This window comes from Varanus komodoensis, unplaced genomic scaffold, assembly GCF_004798865.1.
Source record: "Varanus komodoensis strain SLA01 unplaced genomic scaffold, ASM479886v1 scaffold5, whole genome shotgun sequence".
NCBI lineage: Eukaryota > Metazoa > Chordata > Lepidosauria > Squamata > Varanidae > Varanus > Varanus komodoensis.
Window position 1 is genome coordinate 21,973,703 of NW_025336087.1, and position 19,323 is coordinate 21,993,025.

A 19,323-nucleotide genomic window follows, 5' to 3' on the forward strand; every position below is an offset into this window, starting at 1 on the left:
ACCAGTTGCAATGTATGGCTGTGAAAGTTGGACCATAAGGAAGGCTGAGTGCTGAAGAATTGAGGCCTTTGAATTGTGGTGCTGGAGGAGACTCCTGCGAGTCCCTTGGACCACAAGGCGATCAAACTGGTCAGTCCTAGAGATCATTCCTGACTGCTCTTTAGAAGGCCAGATCCTGAAGATGAAACTCAAATACTTTGGCCACCTAATGAGAAGGAAGGACTCCCTGGAGAAGAGCCTAATGCTGGGAACAATAGATGGCAAAAGAAGAAGGGGACGGCAGAGAATGAGGTGGCTAGATGGAGTCACTGGGGCAGTCGGTGTGAGCTTAAGTGGACTCCAGGGGATGGTGGAGGACAGGAAGGCCTGGAGGAATGTTGTCCATGGGGTCGTGATGGGTTGGACACAACTTCGTGACTAACAACAACAACAACAATTAATAGTGTACTGGGACAAAAATTAATATGAGGGACAACATTGGAACAAAAATTAATATGAGGGGTTACCTTGTTTACTAAATACAAATATTATAAAAATGTTAATTAGGGCAGAGGCAGGTAACCTGTGGCCCTTTCATCGGCTCTAGCCAAAATAACCTAATGGTTAGGGATAATGCTAATTGCAAGCCAACATTTCTAGAGGACTATATGCTGCCCATCATTGCTCTAAGGCATCAGGACATTTTCTGATGCAAAGTGAGCCCAATCACAGGATACTACCCTCTAATATATAAGTTCCATATTGTGGGGGGAGGGGGAGGGACAACAATTCAGGTTATTCATCTCTCTGACCTCATGTTCTGAACACATGCAACTCACAAGAGTACCCATAAATTATGGGAAACTGAAAAAAGGAGCACTTTGCACAAAACAACTTCATCTCAGAATAGGCATAACAACATCTCTCTCTCTAGAAATTTAACAGATACCTAGACTGGGAACTCCAGACATGATTGCCCAAACTGGGGTGTATGGGCAGAGTATTTTACGTGAAATAGAACAATTGTTCCATTTTCCTCCTTATATTTATATATTTACTAGATTTATATCCTGATTTTTTTTCCTTATGAAAAATTCAGAATGGCTTACATAATTCTCTTCCTGCTCTCAATCTTATCCCCACAACAACAACCTTGTGAGGTTGGCTGGGTTGAGAGCCTGTGACTGGGCCAAAGTCACCCACTTGACTCTGTGGCTGAGCAGGGATCAGAACCCAGATTGCCTAAGTCCCAATCCCATGCTCTTAACTACACCACACTGGCTCTTGCATATGAATACTGTCATTAGTATAACATTCTTGCCCCCTTCCACAGTGCCCCCCATATAGGAAAGATAACCATCCCCAAGATACAGGTAAGCTCTCTCTTGTCAAAGGCCATATGCTCTACTCCAACCAGAGCAGCTGCTAACTAAACACTCATTTTGGCTTGCAGGATAAAAGCCAAAACACACAGATAGCAAAGCAAACTGTCATCACATCCACACATTCTCACTACAACTCCCACAGGGGAAGGGGTAAATATATCACTTCAGTCTTCTCAGTTCATCATTAGAGGGATGCTGAGATATGAGCAGTGGCAAAATACTAAGGCAACACCAATCCTAAGGTCTTTCACTTCCTCATGAATGCTTATTCCGCCTCCAGGTTCAGGGATTGTGTGCTCCAATTGTTCAATGTCTATTCCATTTTGGATACTGATCAGTAAAGGTTTGGGTATGCTGCCTTCATTGCTTCTTTGTTGCCAGGGACTGACAGGTATTATGTTCCCCTACCTTATGATAATATGGCTCCAGCTAGCCTCAAGCTGGAATTTTGGAAGAGCAGGAGCCTTGATTAGCTTAATTAGCAATGCCCCTCTCTTTTTTCCCCTTAGGCCCTTTGGTCTGTGAAGGATAAGGGTGCACATGTAACATGAGTGTTGTCAGGTTTGGGCAGGTGGAAAGAGTGGAATGGTTGTAAATGAATGCATGCAGAAGGGTCTATATTGCAATGGTACCCAGGAGAGGCAGCCTACCCAAGCAAAGCAACTAGAAAAGAAGTTGGTCACGAAGAATGGAAACAAAGGGTTGGTTGGCTCATACAGGCTCAAGTTACTGGCATTACCCTAACACCTTGGCTCAAGAATGATTTTTGAACAATACAGTATTCAAAAATGGTTGAAGCTGATTAAAGCTATTGCTCTGTTTTTTAATTCAGAACTAAAGCTGAGAAATGCAAGGTATTCTATTATCACAGCATTTTTCCAACTTTTGGTAACCAACAAGGTAGCTTGGTTTTTGGGTTCCCCTTCCTCACCAATACAGTTCCTGACGGATGAGCACTGGAGGTGTTCCAAGGAACACATGTAACATTTTTGCAACAGTTTATGTTTTCTGGATGTGTGTTTTTCTCCTTCCCTTCCAGGCCAAACATTTATGAGTTACCTTTCACTGGCATGATATAACACATCTCCAATAAGACAGTACTGTGACTATATTTTGTTCAAGCTGCTGGATGTCTCACTTTAATTCATTGTTCACTGAGATTACAGAATAGTTATTTGGCTATTAGGCTGTGATGAAATAGGCTTAATCTTTTTAAGACTTTCATCTTTTCTGAGAAAGGATCTCTTCCAACCCCCATATGCCCCTTAGTTCCTCACGATTTTATCCTGACAGATCTTTTACAAACCTGATCTTTTATCTTTTCTGGTCACAGCCCTACCAGAAAACTGATCTGAGAAGCATCTATTAGTGTCCCCGTAGTTCCCCTCCACTTTGTTTTCATCCTTGTAGCACACTCCCATTTAATGATAGGACTGTGTTCTTAACCTTTAGGGAAGAAAAAAGAAAATACTTTTTGTTACAAGAGGCCCAGTAGCATGAACCAAAAAGGACTGAGAAGACTCTCCAGTGGTGGTGGCCTACAAGGTCTGCACAATGTTTGCTTACTTGCCTGAGAGCAAGAGCAGGTTGCTTACCTGTAACTGATGTTCTTCGAGTGGCCATCTGTGCAGTCACACATATGGGTTCTGCGCCTGCACAGTGCCTTTGGCCGGAAGATAAACAGCTAACGGTTTTTGGCGGGAACTCCGCTCCCCCTCCTCCCTAGCATTATATAAGGAGCGGAGTGTCCGCCATTTTCCAGTCTTTGAAAGACCGACATTTGTTTTTATAATAAGGTTTGTCAGTATGACAATATAGCCCAATTCAGTAGTGGTACGACACATAGCAAAGAGATCACAGTATCGAAAGAAAATAGTCGGACCACCCATGACACCAAGCGGGGTTGGAGAGTAGGTTGTGTGACTGCACAGATGGCCACTCGAAGAACATCAGTTACAGGTAAGCAACCTGCTCTTCTTCGTTGTGGCCTCTGTGCATCACACATGTGGGTAGAATAACAAGCTTACCCCAAGTGGAGGAGGGAGGTGTCATCAGCGAAGGACAGAAGAAAGGACAGCTCTGCCAAAAGAGCAATCCTGCCTGGCACAGACATCGAGTCTATAATGTCTGGCGAAGGCACACGGGGTAGCCCAAATGGCTGCCCTGCACACATCTTCTATCGGGACCCCTGATGCAAAGGCCGAAGAAGCAGCAACAACTCTTGTAGAATGACCTCTTGGAGTAGATGGCAAGTCCAACTTAGCTAACTGATAAGATAGGACAATTGTATTTACTATCCATTTCGAAAGACGTTGTGAAGTGACTGGACAGCCTCGGTCATGTTCCGAATATTTCACAAAAAGTCTATTGGAACGCCGAACAGACTCAGTCCTGGACCTATAAAAGGCTAAGCAACGGCGAACGTCCAACATATGTAGAGATCGCTCTATCAGATTCGAAGGGGTCGGAAAGAATGCCGGTAAAACAATCTCCTGTTGCATGTGAAACGAAGTAGCGACTTTCGGAAGGAAAGACAGATCCAGCCGAAGAGCCACTTTTTCCTTATGCAAATTTAGAAAAGGGGGGTATACCCGAAGGGCGCAGAATTCCGAGGATCTACGGGCTGAAGTCACTGCAACAAGGAAGGCAGTCTTCCATGAAGCAAGGCGTAGATCGATCATCGCCAAGGGTTCAAAAGGTGATTGAGTCAGCACTTGTAAAACCACCGAAAGACTCCAGGTGGGCATTAGAGATCTTACAGTTGGATGCAGATTACTCAATCCTCTCAAAAATCTTTTAATCAGAGGTTGAGCAAAAATGGAGAGACCATGTATAATTCCCCGGTAATGTGAAATAGCTGCTGTATAAACTTTTATGGACGAAGGTTTGAGTCCAGACTGATGCAATTCAAAGAGAAACTGAAGGATCTGTGAAACAGAAGCTGAGGGGGCCAGAAATGAGTGTAAATTGGCAAAGTTAGAGAATCTCTGCCATTTTGCCGCGTACGACTTCCTAGTAGATGGTCTTAGCGCATATACGAGAATATACTGTAGGTCTGGGTGTAGACTCTGCTGAGCAGGAATGGCAGGGATGGTTGGTGGCGTTAATACCAGTGCATTGCAGCTGGTCATCGTATCCTCCATGCAGTCAGTTTCAGCAACAGCAAGTCTGGGTGGCGGATCGTGCCCTCCCTCTGGGTAACAAGATAAGGAAGAAGAGGGAGTTAGAGAAATTGTTCTTGGGAGACGTGAAGGAGAGTTGAGAACCATGGCTGGCGTGGCCACCAGGGGGTGATCAGTACCCCTGTGGCCCCTTCGTGAATGATCTTTGCCAACACTCTCATGATGAGTGGGATCAGAGGGAAAGCATAAAAAGTCATATTTGTCCAGGGGATCATGAAAGCGTTCCCCGAGCGAGTCCTGACCCATCCCCGCTCTGGAACAATAGGCCGTGCATGCCCTGTTCTGTTGTGTGGCAAACAGGTCGATGTCTGGCTGGCCCCATCGGTGAAATAGCGTGTCGCGAACCCGATGGTCTAGCTCCCATTTGTGTGACCGCGACATATGTCTGCTCAAGAGATCCGCGTCTGTATTTTCCGTGCCTGCAAGATGAACTTCTAGAAGAGTGATACCTCTCGGTATGCACCAGTCCCAAATCTGCATGGCCAGGCGGGCTAGTTTCCGGGATCGGGTTCCCCCTTGTTTGTTCAAATAAAAGACCGCTGCCATGTTGTCTGAGGTCACCTGGACAACCTGGTGTAGAAGCACATCCTCGAATGATAGCAGGGCTTTGAAAACGGCAAGAAGTTCCAGAAAATTGATACGGTTCCTGCAATCCCGGTGACTCCATATTCCCTGGGTACGTAGATCGGAGCAAATGGCTCCCCATCCCAGCAGGGACGCATCGGTGCCGAGGGTTACTGTAGGGTACCGGGGTCGAAACGGAACGCCTACAGTCAGATTGGCTGGGTCTATCCACCATAACAGGGACTGAAGAACAGAAGCCAGGAGTCGAATCCGTTTGGTAGGTGGATCTGTCTGTGGTCGAAACATTCCACTGAAGAGCAGTTGAAGGGGACGTAGTCTGAGTTTGGCATGCGGAACCACAGCAATGGAAGCAGACATGTGTCCCAACAGGCTCTGAATAGACCGGGCGGGAATAGTTCTTGCTTGTCGAATCCGAGCGATGCACTGAGCAATCGCATGCCGTCTGTCCCGAGGAAGGAAGGCTCTTGCCAACATCGAATCCAGCCGGGCTCCGATAAAGTTGATCACCTGCGTAGGGAGAAGGGAAGATTTCTGTCGATTAATACAGAGTCTGAGATCGTGCAATAGAGCACATGTAAACTCAACAGCAGATGAAAGCCCTGCTTCTGTGTCGGAGACCAGCAACCAATCATCAAGGTACAGGTATATCTGAATTCCACGTAATCAAAGGTGTGCACAGACAGGAGCCATACACTTCGTAAAAACCCTTGGTACAGTGGCTAATCCAAACGGTAGCACATTGAATTCGTAGATTTCAGAGTCCACCGCAAAACGAAGGAAACACCTATAACTTGGATGTATTGAAATATGAAAATAGGCATCCTTCAGATCCAATGAGGCGAACCAATCCCCTCTTCCCAGCAACGGGAGAATACTTTGAAGTGTGGTCATCCGAAACTTCTTTGGTGTTATGAATCTATTGAGAGCTCTCAAGTCCAATATTGGTCTGAGACCCCCATCTCGTTTCGGGACTGTAAAGAATCTGGAATAGAATCCGTGGAATCCCTCTGATAACGACAGGTGATGAATAGCTCCTTTAGCAAGGAGTTGGTGAATCTCGTCTAACAGTACCAAGGAAGTCGGAGTATAGCAGATAGGATTCGGTGATGGCACAACGTCGAATTCGATTCCATATCCGTGCTGAATGATAGATAACACCCACCCATCAGATGTGATGGACTCCCAAATGGAGAGCCGACTCTTCAGTCGATCCCCAAATGAGGGGGGGGAGGGTAGAGTTGGAATGAGAGGAGAGGTTCACTCGTCGCATCAGCTCTGTCGCCTGTCCATATCAAAGCGGCGGCGGCCCTGTTGGAAGCACTGGGGTGGTTGTTGCCTGCGACGCTGCTGACGTTGATGCGGTTGCTGTTGCCGAGGCGGAAATTGTTGACGGTACTGTGGACATGACCATGACCACTTACGTCGGGATAGAGATTGCAATTCCATACGATGGCCCGTCATCCTTGATTCATGGATTTTCTTCAATTTGCTATCCGTCCTCGCATGGAAGAGACCGGAACCATCGAACGGCATCTCCTCAATTCTCCACTTCATCTCGTCCGGAAAATTGAAATTATGCAACCAGGCGTGTCTGCGGAGGGAAATGGCACCGACCAGCGACCTCAAATCAGAGTCCACACGGTGCCTCGCGGTGGAAAGCTGTTGCACCGCCATTTGCATAGCTTCCTTAACAAAAGTCTTAGCAAGTTCGCCCTGGTTTCGCGGGAGGGTATCGATGATGGCGTCCAGGCGTTGCATAAGGAAATACTGGTAATGCGCCAGGGTTGCCTCATAATTAGAAATTTGTAAACCAAGGCCCAAAGCTGCGTATACCCGGCGGACAAGGGAATCAACCTTTTTGCCCTCTTTGTCACGAGGCGAGGTGTGTCCACACGCTTCCCGACCCTGCGAGGATTCTACAACAACCGAATTCGGCTTGGGGTGACGGAGAAGAAACAGGATGTCCTCTTCCCGTACCCGATACATGGACTCGTATTTATGAGAAGTCGGTTGTGGGTGAGCTGGGAGGTCCCATGGCTGGATCATTGCCTGCCGTAAGGTCATAACAAACGGCAAGGCAATAGATTTGGATCGTTCGCCCCTGACCACATCGTAAAAACGATCGGTGCTCGGTCCCAGCTGTTGGTGGGCTTCTATATCGAGTGATCTCACTAGTCTGGCCATTAGATCGTTAAACGATATATACGGTTCCTCAGGCGACCCCAGGCCCTGAGAAGCAACCGCTGCATCCGGCAAGGTTGAGTCAGCCTCAGACTCGTCAGATTCCATCCAGTACGGGGGTGGTACACTGGAGGAAGAATCTCCTGGTGACTCTGATCTGCCACTTTCTTTAGATGGGGCCCTCGGGGCATCTCTGGGCGTTGAATGGAAATGTTCCCGAGGCGCTGGTGGCGAAGATTGTCCCCTGGAGATCGGATAATAGGCTACGGAGTGGTACTCTTCTCGTCTCGGAGCGGAGGAGTACCTGGACTGGTACCAGTCATCAGACCTCGCATCCGAGGAACGGTTCCTACGGCTTCTTGGAGGGGAGATGGCGATCTCAGTATCCATCGGGATCGGAGGCATCGGGGTTGGTGATCGAGCTCTAGGTGGAGAATCTCGTATTTTCCCATCTGAGATGGAACCACGCCTTGAATCCAGAATGGGTTCGGCTGTCGGTCAGCACGGTGAGCCCGGTGGGGTAACCCTGATAGCCGCCTGGATGGTCGGGACCGGGGGGGCTGGTTCCGAAGCAGGGATCGGAATCGAGGAAGAGGCCGAGCCCGAGTGGTGGTGTTTTGCCTGCTTGGGGTTCTTCGGCTTCTTAACCGGCTTGCCCGTCTTATCTTTCTTGGCCTTCTTATGCACAGGATATTTATCTGAGTTGCTGTGCTTCCTTTTTTCCTTTTGTTTCCTCGGCAGGGAAACAGACTGGTCGGCCATGGTATGAGCGCCTTCTTCAGAAGGGGGTGAGGGCGGAGCAATGGAGGAAGAGGCCGGGCGTTGTGGCAGGTCAGCCGAAGTTGGACGGCCTTCGGGTGGGGCCACAACAGTGGAAGGCTTAGCCACCAGCCGGTCCGATTGGAGGAGAGCCTGGTCCCACAAGAGTATGCGGAGGCGGTTCTCCCTGTTCTTCCTCGCCTGTTTAAAGAAGGCCAAACAATGGCCGCACTTATCGGTTCTTTGCCCTTCCCCCAAACAAAGGAGGCACAGATCATGCGGGTCCGCGGCGGGCATCTTGGAGCCACATTTTCCACACTTGTGGAACGCTGTCTGTTGCGCCATCGTAGAAAGAAGAAAAAAAGGAGATAGTAAAGCGGGAAAGTAATATTTTTGGTTTTGTTTTGTTTTTTTTATAGGAACGATAAAGAGGAAAAAATGGTGCAAAAGTTAAGAAGAAAAATAAGTGAAGTACTAACAACAGGAACAAGGGATACAAACTTGGTAGGAAAAAGGAGAGATTTTCCAACGAGCAAGAAGGTAAGTAATAATCTTAGCGAGAGCGGAGCAGCATGAGGCACAACAAACGCCGGTTTTTCAAAGACTGGAAAATGGCGGACACTCCGCTCCTTATATAATGCTAGGGAGGAGGGGGAGCGGAGTTCCCGCCAAAAACCGTTAGCTGTTAATCTTCCGGCCAAAGGCACTGCGCAGGCGCAGAACCCATATGTGTGATGCACAGAAGCCACGATGAAGAACATGGCCTACATGTGCAACAAGTGCAATCTCGTTAGCTTGGTGGAAGAAAAGGTGAGAGCAGTGAGTTTCCACCCCCAAGGACATAAATGAAGATGAAAAGTTTTAAGACAAAGTAGTGGAACTGCAACATGTAGGTGTAGAAAAGGAGCTAGAAGTGCAACAGTGAGCTGAGGCAGGAGAATCCTAAGGTAAGGGAAAATGAGAAGAAAATTTCCTGGAAAAGGGGGACAGTTAGGAGAAGAATTAGAAGGAGATATTCTGCACTGGTGGAAACAGTAGAACTATGAAATCACTTTCAGTTGCTTTAAGATGAGACTGGAGGGCAGCCTGCAGTGGAAGAACTGCATGGTTTACATGACTTGTTCTTACATGCCAAGGCTTGCAAGAACAAGGCTCGTGCCTGTTGTATGGGATGGAAACACATGTACCTTATGAAAACTCATGGACTTGACTGGTATGCTGACTTCCTGGAGGACAGATTAGTGATGCAACTGAAAAATTTCCAAGGCTTATAAGCCCACGTGTATCCCTTCCTTATAATGTGGGAATGAATGGCATTGCCAAGCAGAACTTTGAAGAAATCATGGCAGACTTCAAAGCTTTAGGAAGGAAAGTCAAGAACTTTGGAGCCCAGATAATTTTCTATTTAATCCTTCCAGTTCTTAGAAGATGAACAGACAGGCAAAGAAAAATACTCCAAGTGAATGTCTGGGTCCAATGACCACGGGCTACTTTTCCTGGAAGATCAACTGCCGGTACAGTGGAGCTTGTACCTTACAAGGTAAGAAAGAACTGGAAAGAATGTGCTTGGCTACAGCACAAAGTAGTTATTAGGAAGGATTTAAACTAATCCTACAGAGGAGGGAGAAGTACACCTGGGTGTAACAGACAAAGGCTTATGCACCACAACAGAGAGCAGCTCTAACGCTTACCAATAATACTCTTCCAAAAATGAAGGAAGAAAGCTAGAGTACATGGTCTTTGTTGTCTATATACTAATGTCCTGATATGGGAAACCAACAGCACGAAATTGAAGTTTTAATACAGGAGGGTGAATATGACTTGATAAGTATAACTAAAACTTGGTAGGATGACTCCCATGACTAGAATTCAACAATTGTAGAATATAACCTGTTCAAGAAGAACAGGGGGAACAAAAGGGAGGCAGAGCCACACTACATGTTAAACATACATACCTCTGTACTTAGCTGCAGGAGGATGAACTTAGTAGCTCCACTGAGAGCATCTGGATTAATATAAATGAAGCAAGGAATAAAAGGAACACAGTCATTGGAGTCTCCTTGACGATCCAGTCAAGGAGAAGGCAAGGTTTAAACTTTTGAAAAGCAAACTGTCAATGTTTCAAAGAGGAATGATGTCATTCTTATGGGGACTTTTATTTCCCCAATACTTGTAGGGAGGCAATTTCTGCCAAACACAGTCCCTCCAAGAGATTTCTAAAGGAGATTCCTTGCTGATTCCTTCCTCCAACGGAAAGTGCAGGAAGGAATAAGAGGAATGACTATTCTTGACCTGATACTAACCAACAGGGGAGACCTAGAGGGCAAAGTGGTAGCTATGGGAACTCTCAGAGAAAGTGACCATACCTTACTTGAATTCTTGATTCTAAAGGAAGGAAGCAAAAGCCAAATGTAGCCAACACATACCCTCAATTTTAGGAAAACCAATTTTAATAAATTCAGAACAATGGTAAGTCCCATGGCAAGTGACCCTAATAAGAAAAGGAATCCAACATGAGTGGAAATTTAAAAAAAAGAGGAAATTCTAAAGTCACAATTACGAACAATTCCAACAAGGTGAAAGGGTGGAAGGCAACAGAGGAAACAGAGAAAGCCCATGACTGGAGAAGGACAAATGTGGCCCCTGTCTTCAAGAAAGGAAAAAAGCAGAACCTGGGAATTACAGACTAGTCAGTCTGACATCAATCCCTGGGAAAATTCTGGAGCAGATTATAAAGCAGTCAGTATCAAACAACTTGAAAGCAATGCAGGGATTACTAGAAGCTAACATGAATTTGTCAAGTACAGATTCTGTCAGACACATCTGATTTCATTGTTTGATTGGGTAACCTCCCTGATGAAGTATGGAAATGCTATGGACACAGTCTATCTTGACTTCAGCAAACTTTTTGACAAAGTGTCCGACAATATCTAGATCAGTAAGCTACCTAAAGTGGGCTAGATAGAACAATTATCAGGAGGATTCACAGTTGGCTACAAATTTGACTCAAAGAGTGCTCATCAATGGCACCTTCTCAAACTGGGGAGAGGTAACAAGAGGTTCTACCGCAGAGTTCAGTTCCGGGTCCAGTGCTGTTCAACATTTTTATTAATGATTCAGAAATTCCCGGTTGGATTTTTGTAACGCGCTCTACGTGGGGTTGCCCTTGAAGACAGTCCGGATACTTAAGATGGTGCAAAATAGAGCAGCTAGGTTGCTGACGGGGACTGGGTGTTACTCTCACATAACCCCAGTCCTCTACCAGCTTCACTGGCTCCCCATCAAAGTCCAGGCTCAATTCAAGGTACTGGTTATCACCTACAAAGCCCTTAACAGCTTGGGACCTGGATACCTAAAGGAACGACTGCTTCCATATTTGTCCTCCCGCCCCTTGAGATTGGCGGCAGAGGCCCTCCTCCAGGAACCCTCTGTGAAGGACATTAGGAGACTGAGTACCTAGAGGAGGGTTTTCTCTGGGGTGGCGCCCTACCTATGGAATGTGCTCCCCAGAGAGGTCTGCCTGGTGCCTTCATTATTTGTTTTTCAGCGCCAGGCCAAGACCTTTTTATTTCAATAATATTTTAATAACTTTTAATATCAGTTTATAGGTTTTAATATGCAGCCAGGGTGGATCTGGATTTTATCTGTATTATGTTTTATTTTATTAATGTAAGCCATCCCAAGGCTATGTAATGGGATGGCATACAAATACTCTAAATAAATAAATAAATAATAAATAAGGAACTTCAGGGGTATGATAGCACTCTACAAGTACTTAAGGAAGGACAGGCTCTCTTCTTGATCATCTCAAAGAGCAGGACATGGAAAAATGGGATAAAGTTACAGGAAGCCAGATTCCAACTAGATAGCAGGAACATGTCTGTTAGAGAAATACAAAAATGGAGCCAATCACCTTGGGAGGTTGTGGGCTCTCCCACACTACAGTCATTCAAGATGCAACCGGACAGTCAACTGAGAGGGATGGTTTGACTTGTGCGCTAAGCAGGGAATTGGACCCATTGACCCTCTTGTCCCTTCCAACTCTACTATTCTATGATTCTATGCTAGCCATTCTCTTCTGTCCACATCATCACACAACAAAGCTTTATAAAGGTATATATACTATACTGTGTTTGTGCATATATGATATGTACATGTACTGCACTGCACTGCACTGCACTGATGGAGAAGAGGAAGGTCTGCCTGTTATGTGAGAGGCACCCCAGGCGCAATCAGAACAATAGAGGCTAGTGAAATCCTGTACCAATTTTTGATGAGAACATGTACATAGCAGAAATGAAAGGGGAGGAAAAAAGAACCAGGGAAAGTTTTATTTTAAAATGCACGTAAGACAGTAGATAATCTGTAGAGTTATGACACAAATGTTTTTATAAATAGTGGTTTTTAGCACGACAAATAACAAAGAGAAATAAAACATAAGGGCTACTTCACACATTACAATCACCAACATGCCAGCATGGTGGCATACACTATTGGATTGCTCCCGTTTTATGTAAGAGGAGATGAACAACCTATGAAACTTCCATCCGCGGGTTGTTTAATATTATGTGCAAACTGTTTCTTATTGAGTTATTTCTCTGGCTTGCCAGGGAAGAAACAAAACAAAGTTCCTGTATTGAATATAATGGTTAAGTATGGTTTGTTTAGAGTGTTTCTGTTCTTTTTATTGTGCTTGTTGTTACTTCTAAACTGTCCAATAGCCAAACTCCTCTGGGTATTTATAAGTTAATAAAATAAAACTTACAGCAAAACCATTGTAAAATTTCACAAAAGATTTAAAACCAAATTTAAACAACTTACAAAACTAAGAAAAGTCTATACTGCTAACCCTGCTAAAAACAGCTTATGGTAATGCCCCCTGCCCCTGTGTTAAATGCTTTGGCATAGAGGGCAGTCTTAACCTCGTGCCAGAAAAGGAAGTAAAGTTGGTGCCAGGCAAGCCTCAGTGCAGGGGACCTTGTGCAATTTTGAGGCTACCACAGAGAAGGCCCCCCTCCTTTACATGTTTGCACATACCAGAATGGTTGCTTAGCTGCTTCACTTACAGTGGGAGCAATCCAACACAGTACATTACCATGCTGCCATTTTCACAATAACATAATATAGCTATACAAGGTTTCATTATTTGGCTTTTTGTAAATAATAAAATATTATTGGGTGGTAGGTAAATTATTGCAAGGGAGAAGGAATACAATAAAATAGCTTACCCAGAAGTGTTTTTCTTTATCTTCTCATCAATGTCTCCAATTATCTGCTGAAACTCCAGATCTCCAGGAAGTATATTTAACAAGCAATCCAAATTGGAAGAATCAAGAGAATATTCACCTCCCCACTCCATTTTCAAATGCTGTATTAGACAACAAAATAGAAAACAAATAGTAATGTTTTCCTCCAATGCATTGCTGGTGTAGATTCTAAACTATGAATGCAGACATGTGAAATCATGAGAACATGTAAGCGCACTAACAGCACAATAGTATACATGTCTACTCAAAAACTAGATTGTGTTCAACAGGACTTACTTCCAGGTTAGTGGGTCTAGTTTTGCAGCCTAATACATGTAACAACATTTCCAACAGGCTTCCCTCCCTCAACTGTCTCCCTGCTCCATCAGATTGCAGCAGGAGGAGATGGCTACTCAATTTATTCTGCTGAAAACCCAGCTCCATATATAGTTCTTCTTCTCCTCGAATTGGTTCCATCAATCCATTCATGATTAGAATCTCTGTAACTTTAAGGAAAGGTACTTGGGTTTGATTGCTTTTCTCTTCCCTCATCATCCCTTTCTGCCTTTGCATCATCTATTTTAGATTGTAAATCTGAAGGCAGTAGAATGTTTTAAATTTGGTTTTTACATTTTGCGCTGTAATTTTATGATGTTTGTATTGTTATCTGTATTTTATATTGTAGTTTTATTGTATTTTATGTATAGTTACAAAGTGCCCAGAAAACTTCCATTATTGGGCAGTATACAAATAAAACTTATAATAATTATTATTCACGATGAAAGCTTAACACTACAAGAATCCATTTTTAAATCTTCCTATTTACAACACAATAGGAACAGCAGCAAAAAATTTAACAAGACGGGGAAAAGAAAAGAAAAAAGATAAAGGGATTCATATCATGAAACACCAATATACAGCAATCACAGTAATATAACTATTAACATCTCCCTCGATATGCAGAAAAAGAGATGAAAGAACACAAAGCTTGGGAATGATTTCATTCCAAATAAATGCATTAATATAAGTAGTCTGTGTGTGTGTCCATATGCCTTTAAGGCTGTAGGAAATAAGCTCAAATGGAGCAAGAAGAGTAAGGTGTGGATGTTTTTTTTCCTTCCAAGACAGAAATCTAAGTTTCTTTGCAACTGTAAGGTCTTTCAAGATTCACTTTACTGTCCATCTGTTAATCCCCACATCATAGGGATTTAAACAATTTTCAGTATCTTACTTTTTTCAAGAATGTAATAATCCAGTTGGCCTTCAAAGTGTTACAATATCTTTTTTCTCTTCTGCCATCTATAGCAACCTTTCCCAAACTTGTGCCTTTCAGACACATTTGGACTACAACACCAACAATTTCTAGTCAATGATCCTGCTGGATGGGAATTCTGGGAGTTGTCATCCATATGCCTTTGAAAGCCACCAGGTTGGGGAAGGCTGATCTACAGCATGACACTGGCATGGTTCACTGAACTGACATGCCACTGATGTTCAATACTTACAGCTACATAAGAACATTAAATAAATATTGTTTAATGAGCTTTCTGATCATCCTTGGTTATGATCTTTATGATGTATCCCTCAAAACTAGAAATGCAACCAATTTATTCATTTTCACTGTAGTAAATAAGCATCCTGAATATACTGACTAGTTATAAATTAAGAGAAAAACAGGTACATTATGCAATTTGGCACACAGTAAACTATTTTAATAGATGATAAATCAGCACTCTGCACAAACAATAAGCATATTAGTAGGATTTGAAATTAGATGAGGATGGACCATTAAGAAAATTTTACCAATGTGAAAAATACGTATCTGTAAGTGTCTCAAATGTGTAATTTCACAGTTAAGAGAGATGAATGCATTTGCAGGTATAAGTGAAAGACTATTCAAAATCCAAAGTGGAGAGGGAAAACAGAAAATGGCACAATAAAATGCAAACTAAATAAGTAAACACATGGGGGAAAGTCCAGACTACAAGGTACAAGAAGAATAACTCACACAGTAAGTTTATGTTGTGAGCTGACTTGTCCCCACCTTTTCCCTCTCCAACAGACTTAGACAAAACCCGAGAAGCACAGTCCTTTATTTAAGCTCTACAGGTTACAAACAACACAAAACAAAGTAATAATATCTTTGAGATATGATAGTAGCATCTGCTCATGTGCAGAGTTGAATCCAAACTGAATAATCCACTTCTTCCCTCCCTTTGGGAAAGGTCCTGACTCTACTCTCAGGAGGGCTCCTGTTGATTGAAGACTTGATGGTGGGAACATCATGTTTTTAAATGGACTGCTAGTTTCACCTGTCACCTCCTTACAAGGTCAAGCAACTCCCCACCTCAATCTCCACCCCACCCTGTTCTGAAATGTCTTCCTCTTTTTCCAAGGCAGGCTGGTTCTCACATTCTGAGTATCTTCATTCTGTAACCTTGAAACTGCAGTCATTTGCCCACCTCTGCCCCTCCAATGAATCTAAAGTCTCTGTCCAGGGAAAGTAGACGTTGAGTATGCTGGGCCTGCCTCTGCAATTTAAAACCATCACCAAATCCCATTTTAAAATGCTTCAATAAGATTACTTCAAAATAATTGATGCCAAAGTGACATTACCTTCTTAACTACATCAGCAATTCAACAATAGAATAAGGAATGTCATCATCTTCCTTGAAGAAATATGCAAGCTGTTCAAATTGTGTAGGGAATTATTTAGGAATACTATGTATATACTTCAGGAAAGGAGTTTGCCAATTTGGTTTTTAAATTACCCTGTTTTTCAAAAGCTAAAGACAGATTAAAAATTATCTATGGTCTCATTTGATTTCATTATCTGAGGATCTCACTGTTTCACTTAGTTATTGGGGTAATAAAAGCCATTCCTACAACAGAATGCTGAGATGTATTAAATATGTAGCCTTTGATACCCATATTATTAGAAAAGTCTGAATACAGGAAGTCTTTCACTCAATCCAAGGCAAACATTCCCACAAAGGAGACAGCATACAATAGGCAAAATCACAAATGGAACTTAATACGGTGGTATGTGAAACTCTCCTGAGACATCTGAATCAGCCTCATAATGGGGGGATGGTTATCTACAGTAGCAGCTAAGGTTAAGAAAAATTGTTCAGTTTTGGTTTTCTCACATTCATCTTTTTAATTTTCAAGTTATTTTTCTCACCTATTGAATTTTCACATATGTGCAGCAGCCAAATTTAATAGGGACAATGAGGAGCCTGTCAGGAAAAAAAGAGGTAATAACCCTGATTAAGTACCACAGTGTTGGCTGAATCCACAGAGATTCAAACCCCAACATTTTAGAACAAAACATTCAGTCATGGACCTAGATGGACAACTCACTCTGATTTGGTTTCTTTCATTTAAAAAATATCTTGAGGGCTTTTTAGTCCAAACTATGGCAAATTTAATGTTATTAAATTCTTATCAGAACTTAAGTGAAGTAAGATTCTCACCCATCCCTAAAATAGAAACATAGCGAGTCAGAAAGGCCATCTAGTCTGATCCCCGGCTCCAGCTGACTCTGCTCATGTAATCCCCAACAAGTGGGTGTCCATTCTTTCCTTGAACACACTCACTGAAAGGGCCTCAACCACCTCCCTTGGAAGCCCATTCCATACCCTAGGGTCCTAACCATCAGGAAATACTTCCTGACATCCAACCTGATGCCTGGCTCCTTGAGCTTTGCCCCATTGGAATGCATCCTGCCCTCCACTGCAGGGAAGAACAGGTCATGGCCCTCTTTCACAAGACATCCCCTCACATACCTTAAAGTTGCTAAAAGATCCCCTCAGTCTCCTCTTTTCCAGGCTGAAAAGACCCAATGCCTTCATATGTCATCCCTCCCAACCCAGCTACCATTCCTGAGAGTCTGCAATGAACCGATTCTAACCTAGCTATGTCTCTCCTCTAATGTGCAGCCCAGAACTGGACGTAATACCCCAGTTATGGGTGCACCAGAGTCGTGTAGAGTGGTATCAACACTTCCCTAAATCTGGAAGCCATGCTTCTGGCTATACATCCAAAGATGGTGTTTGCCTTCTTAACTGCCACATCACCCTGCTGGCTTAAGTTTGGTCTGGTGTTGACAAGTACCTCGAGATTCCTTTCACAAGTGCTACTCTCCAGCCACTGGCCCCCCATACTGTACCTGAGACATCTATTCCTTTGTCCCAAGTGCAAGGCCTTGCACTTATCCACACTGAATGCCATTCAGTTGTCCCTGCACACTTTCACAGCCTGTCCAGATCCTTCTGGATCTGGAACACCTGCTCCTCAGTTGTGCCCAATGCCCTCACTTTGGTATCATCTGTGAATTTAGTCAACACACTGGTTACCCCCTCCTTCACGTCATTGATAAAAAGGTTGAACAGAATCGGTACCAGAACTGAGCCCTGGGGGACTCCAGTTGTCACCAGCTGCCTTCCTTATGATTCCCCACTGAGAGTCACCCAATCCAAGTCCTGATGGATGGATTTAAGGAATGCAAGCTACACTTGTATAAAGCAAACAAGAGGCAACAGTCATATATAATGGCTACAGTTTCCATTAATGACAGTGTTAAGGGCCAGGTACAGCCATTTCCAGGTAGGGCAGGAAGAAAACTCATCTCTGAACCCAGGAGAACTGCTCCCAGTAAGTGTAATTATCACAATAGTTGAACGAATGTTATGACTTCATTTCAGGGAGAATACTCCTAAGAAAGAGGACTAAGTAAACTGGTAACCTACAAGCTATTAGAAGAGCACAAACTGTTTTCTGTACACAAGGTGTAAACAAAGTGGCTAATATAAGGAGATGAGATGAATCACTCCCTAGAGGGCATAGGTACCACACCAGTGACCTGACAAAAGGAGCCCAGGAGACAATAATGGCCCCTAAAGCAGCACTGCATGTAGTGACCTGAACCCACATATACCCTGAAGTGTTTCTGGTAACAAAGTACTCAGCTGCTTGGTTTAGAAAACAAATGAAAAATCTTGGTGAGAATTATAAATTCTTGAAATATTTCATATAAGGAAGGCAAGGGACCTGAGCCCAGACTGCCAAATAAGAACCATGGTAACTTCTTTCACAGTCCATGAACTAGCAGTCTAGAAAAACAGTAAGTATAAAAGCTGAAGTACACTTTTGACACACTCTGGTCACATGGGGCACAAACCTGCCCATGCCAAAGATGATTAGCTTGGTTTATGCCCACAGTACAACGCATGCTGAGGCAGGGCAGGTCAATGAATGACAGGAACAATACATACCAGTTTTAAACAGGCCACAACTTTATTGGTTATAGCTTCCATGAATTGGCAGCGTAAGGGCAGAAATAGAAAACACTGCTTGCCTTCAGTCCAGCCCACTGTTAAGTGAAATAAGGTAGCTAAAGGTGACAGATGACATGAATAATGTGTTTCCCCCACAACAAGAGCACACAAGTATCACAGTAGTGATTAGAGTATTTTCTAGTGCAATAAAAATAAAAGCAGAAGACAAAAATATTCAAATTAAATGAGATCAGACATCAAAAATTACATTTGTTTGCCTAAATGTAAAAATCTTGTATTATTTCTGGAAAGTATTCAAGAGTTATCTGGCTTTTTATTGGTTATCAAAAATAAAAAACAAATAATGAAATGCTTTATATATGAATCCCAGCGTAAGTAATTTTTAATTTTTTTGCTTCAGTTAACAAAGTAGCAAAACATACCAAAACTTACATTACAGTTTACACAGGACTTGCTACTTAACATATTTCTCATGTGAAAACAGCTATTTTGAAAACATGTAAACATGATAGTTCTGTTTCCATGCATGTAATTCCTGTAAGATTTGTATCATACCTGCTCAGATTACTTGCTGAAACATAGTATTTGCTCTTCTTAGGCTCATATGAACTCCCTGGCTTATGGTAATAAAAGCAGAATTTTTGAGCAAGTTATTTTAAAATGTCTTGCTTTAATTAACAAAAATTTTCCAATATATTTCCCATAA

General features: G+C 43.2%; 1 protein-coding gene across 8 annotated transcripts in view; it reads right to left on the minus strand.

The window, feature by feature from the left end:
• KIAA0825 (KIAA0825 ortholog) overlaps positions 1–19,323 on the minus strand; it is a 255,517-nt gene that overhangs the window by 212,162 nt on the left and 24,032 nt on the right. For 7 of the 8 annotated variants that reach the window (XR_006416232.1, XM_044445742.1, XM_044445740.1 and 4 more), the window contains exon 2: positions 13,300–13,439. The exons of the other annotated variant lie outside the window; for it this stretch is intronic. Coding sequence is in view for 6 of the 7 variants with exons in the window: in XM_044445742.1 (XP_044301677.1) it covers positions 13,300–13,430 (131 nt within the window). In the remaining variant the exon portion in view is untranslated. The remainder of the gene's footprint in view (positions 1–13,299; positions 13,440–19,323) is intronic. 8 annotated transcript variants of the gene reach the window in all.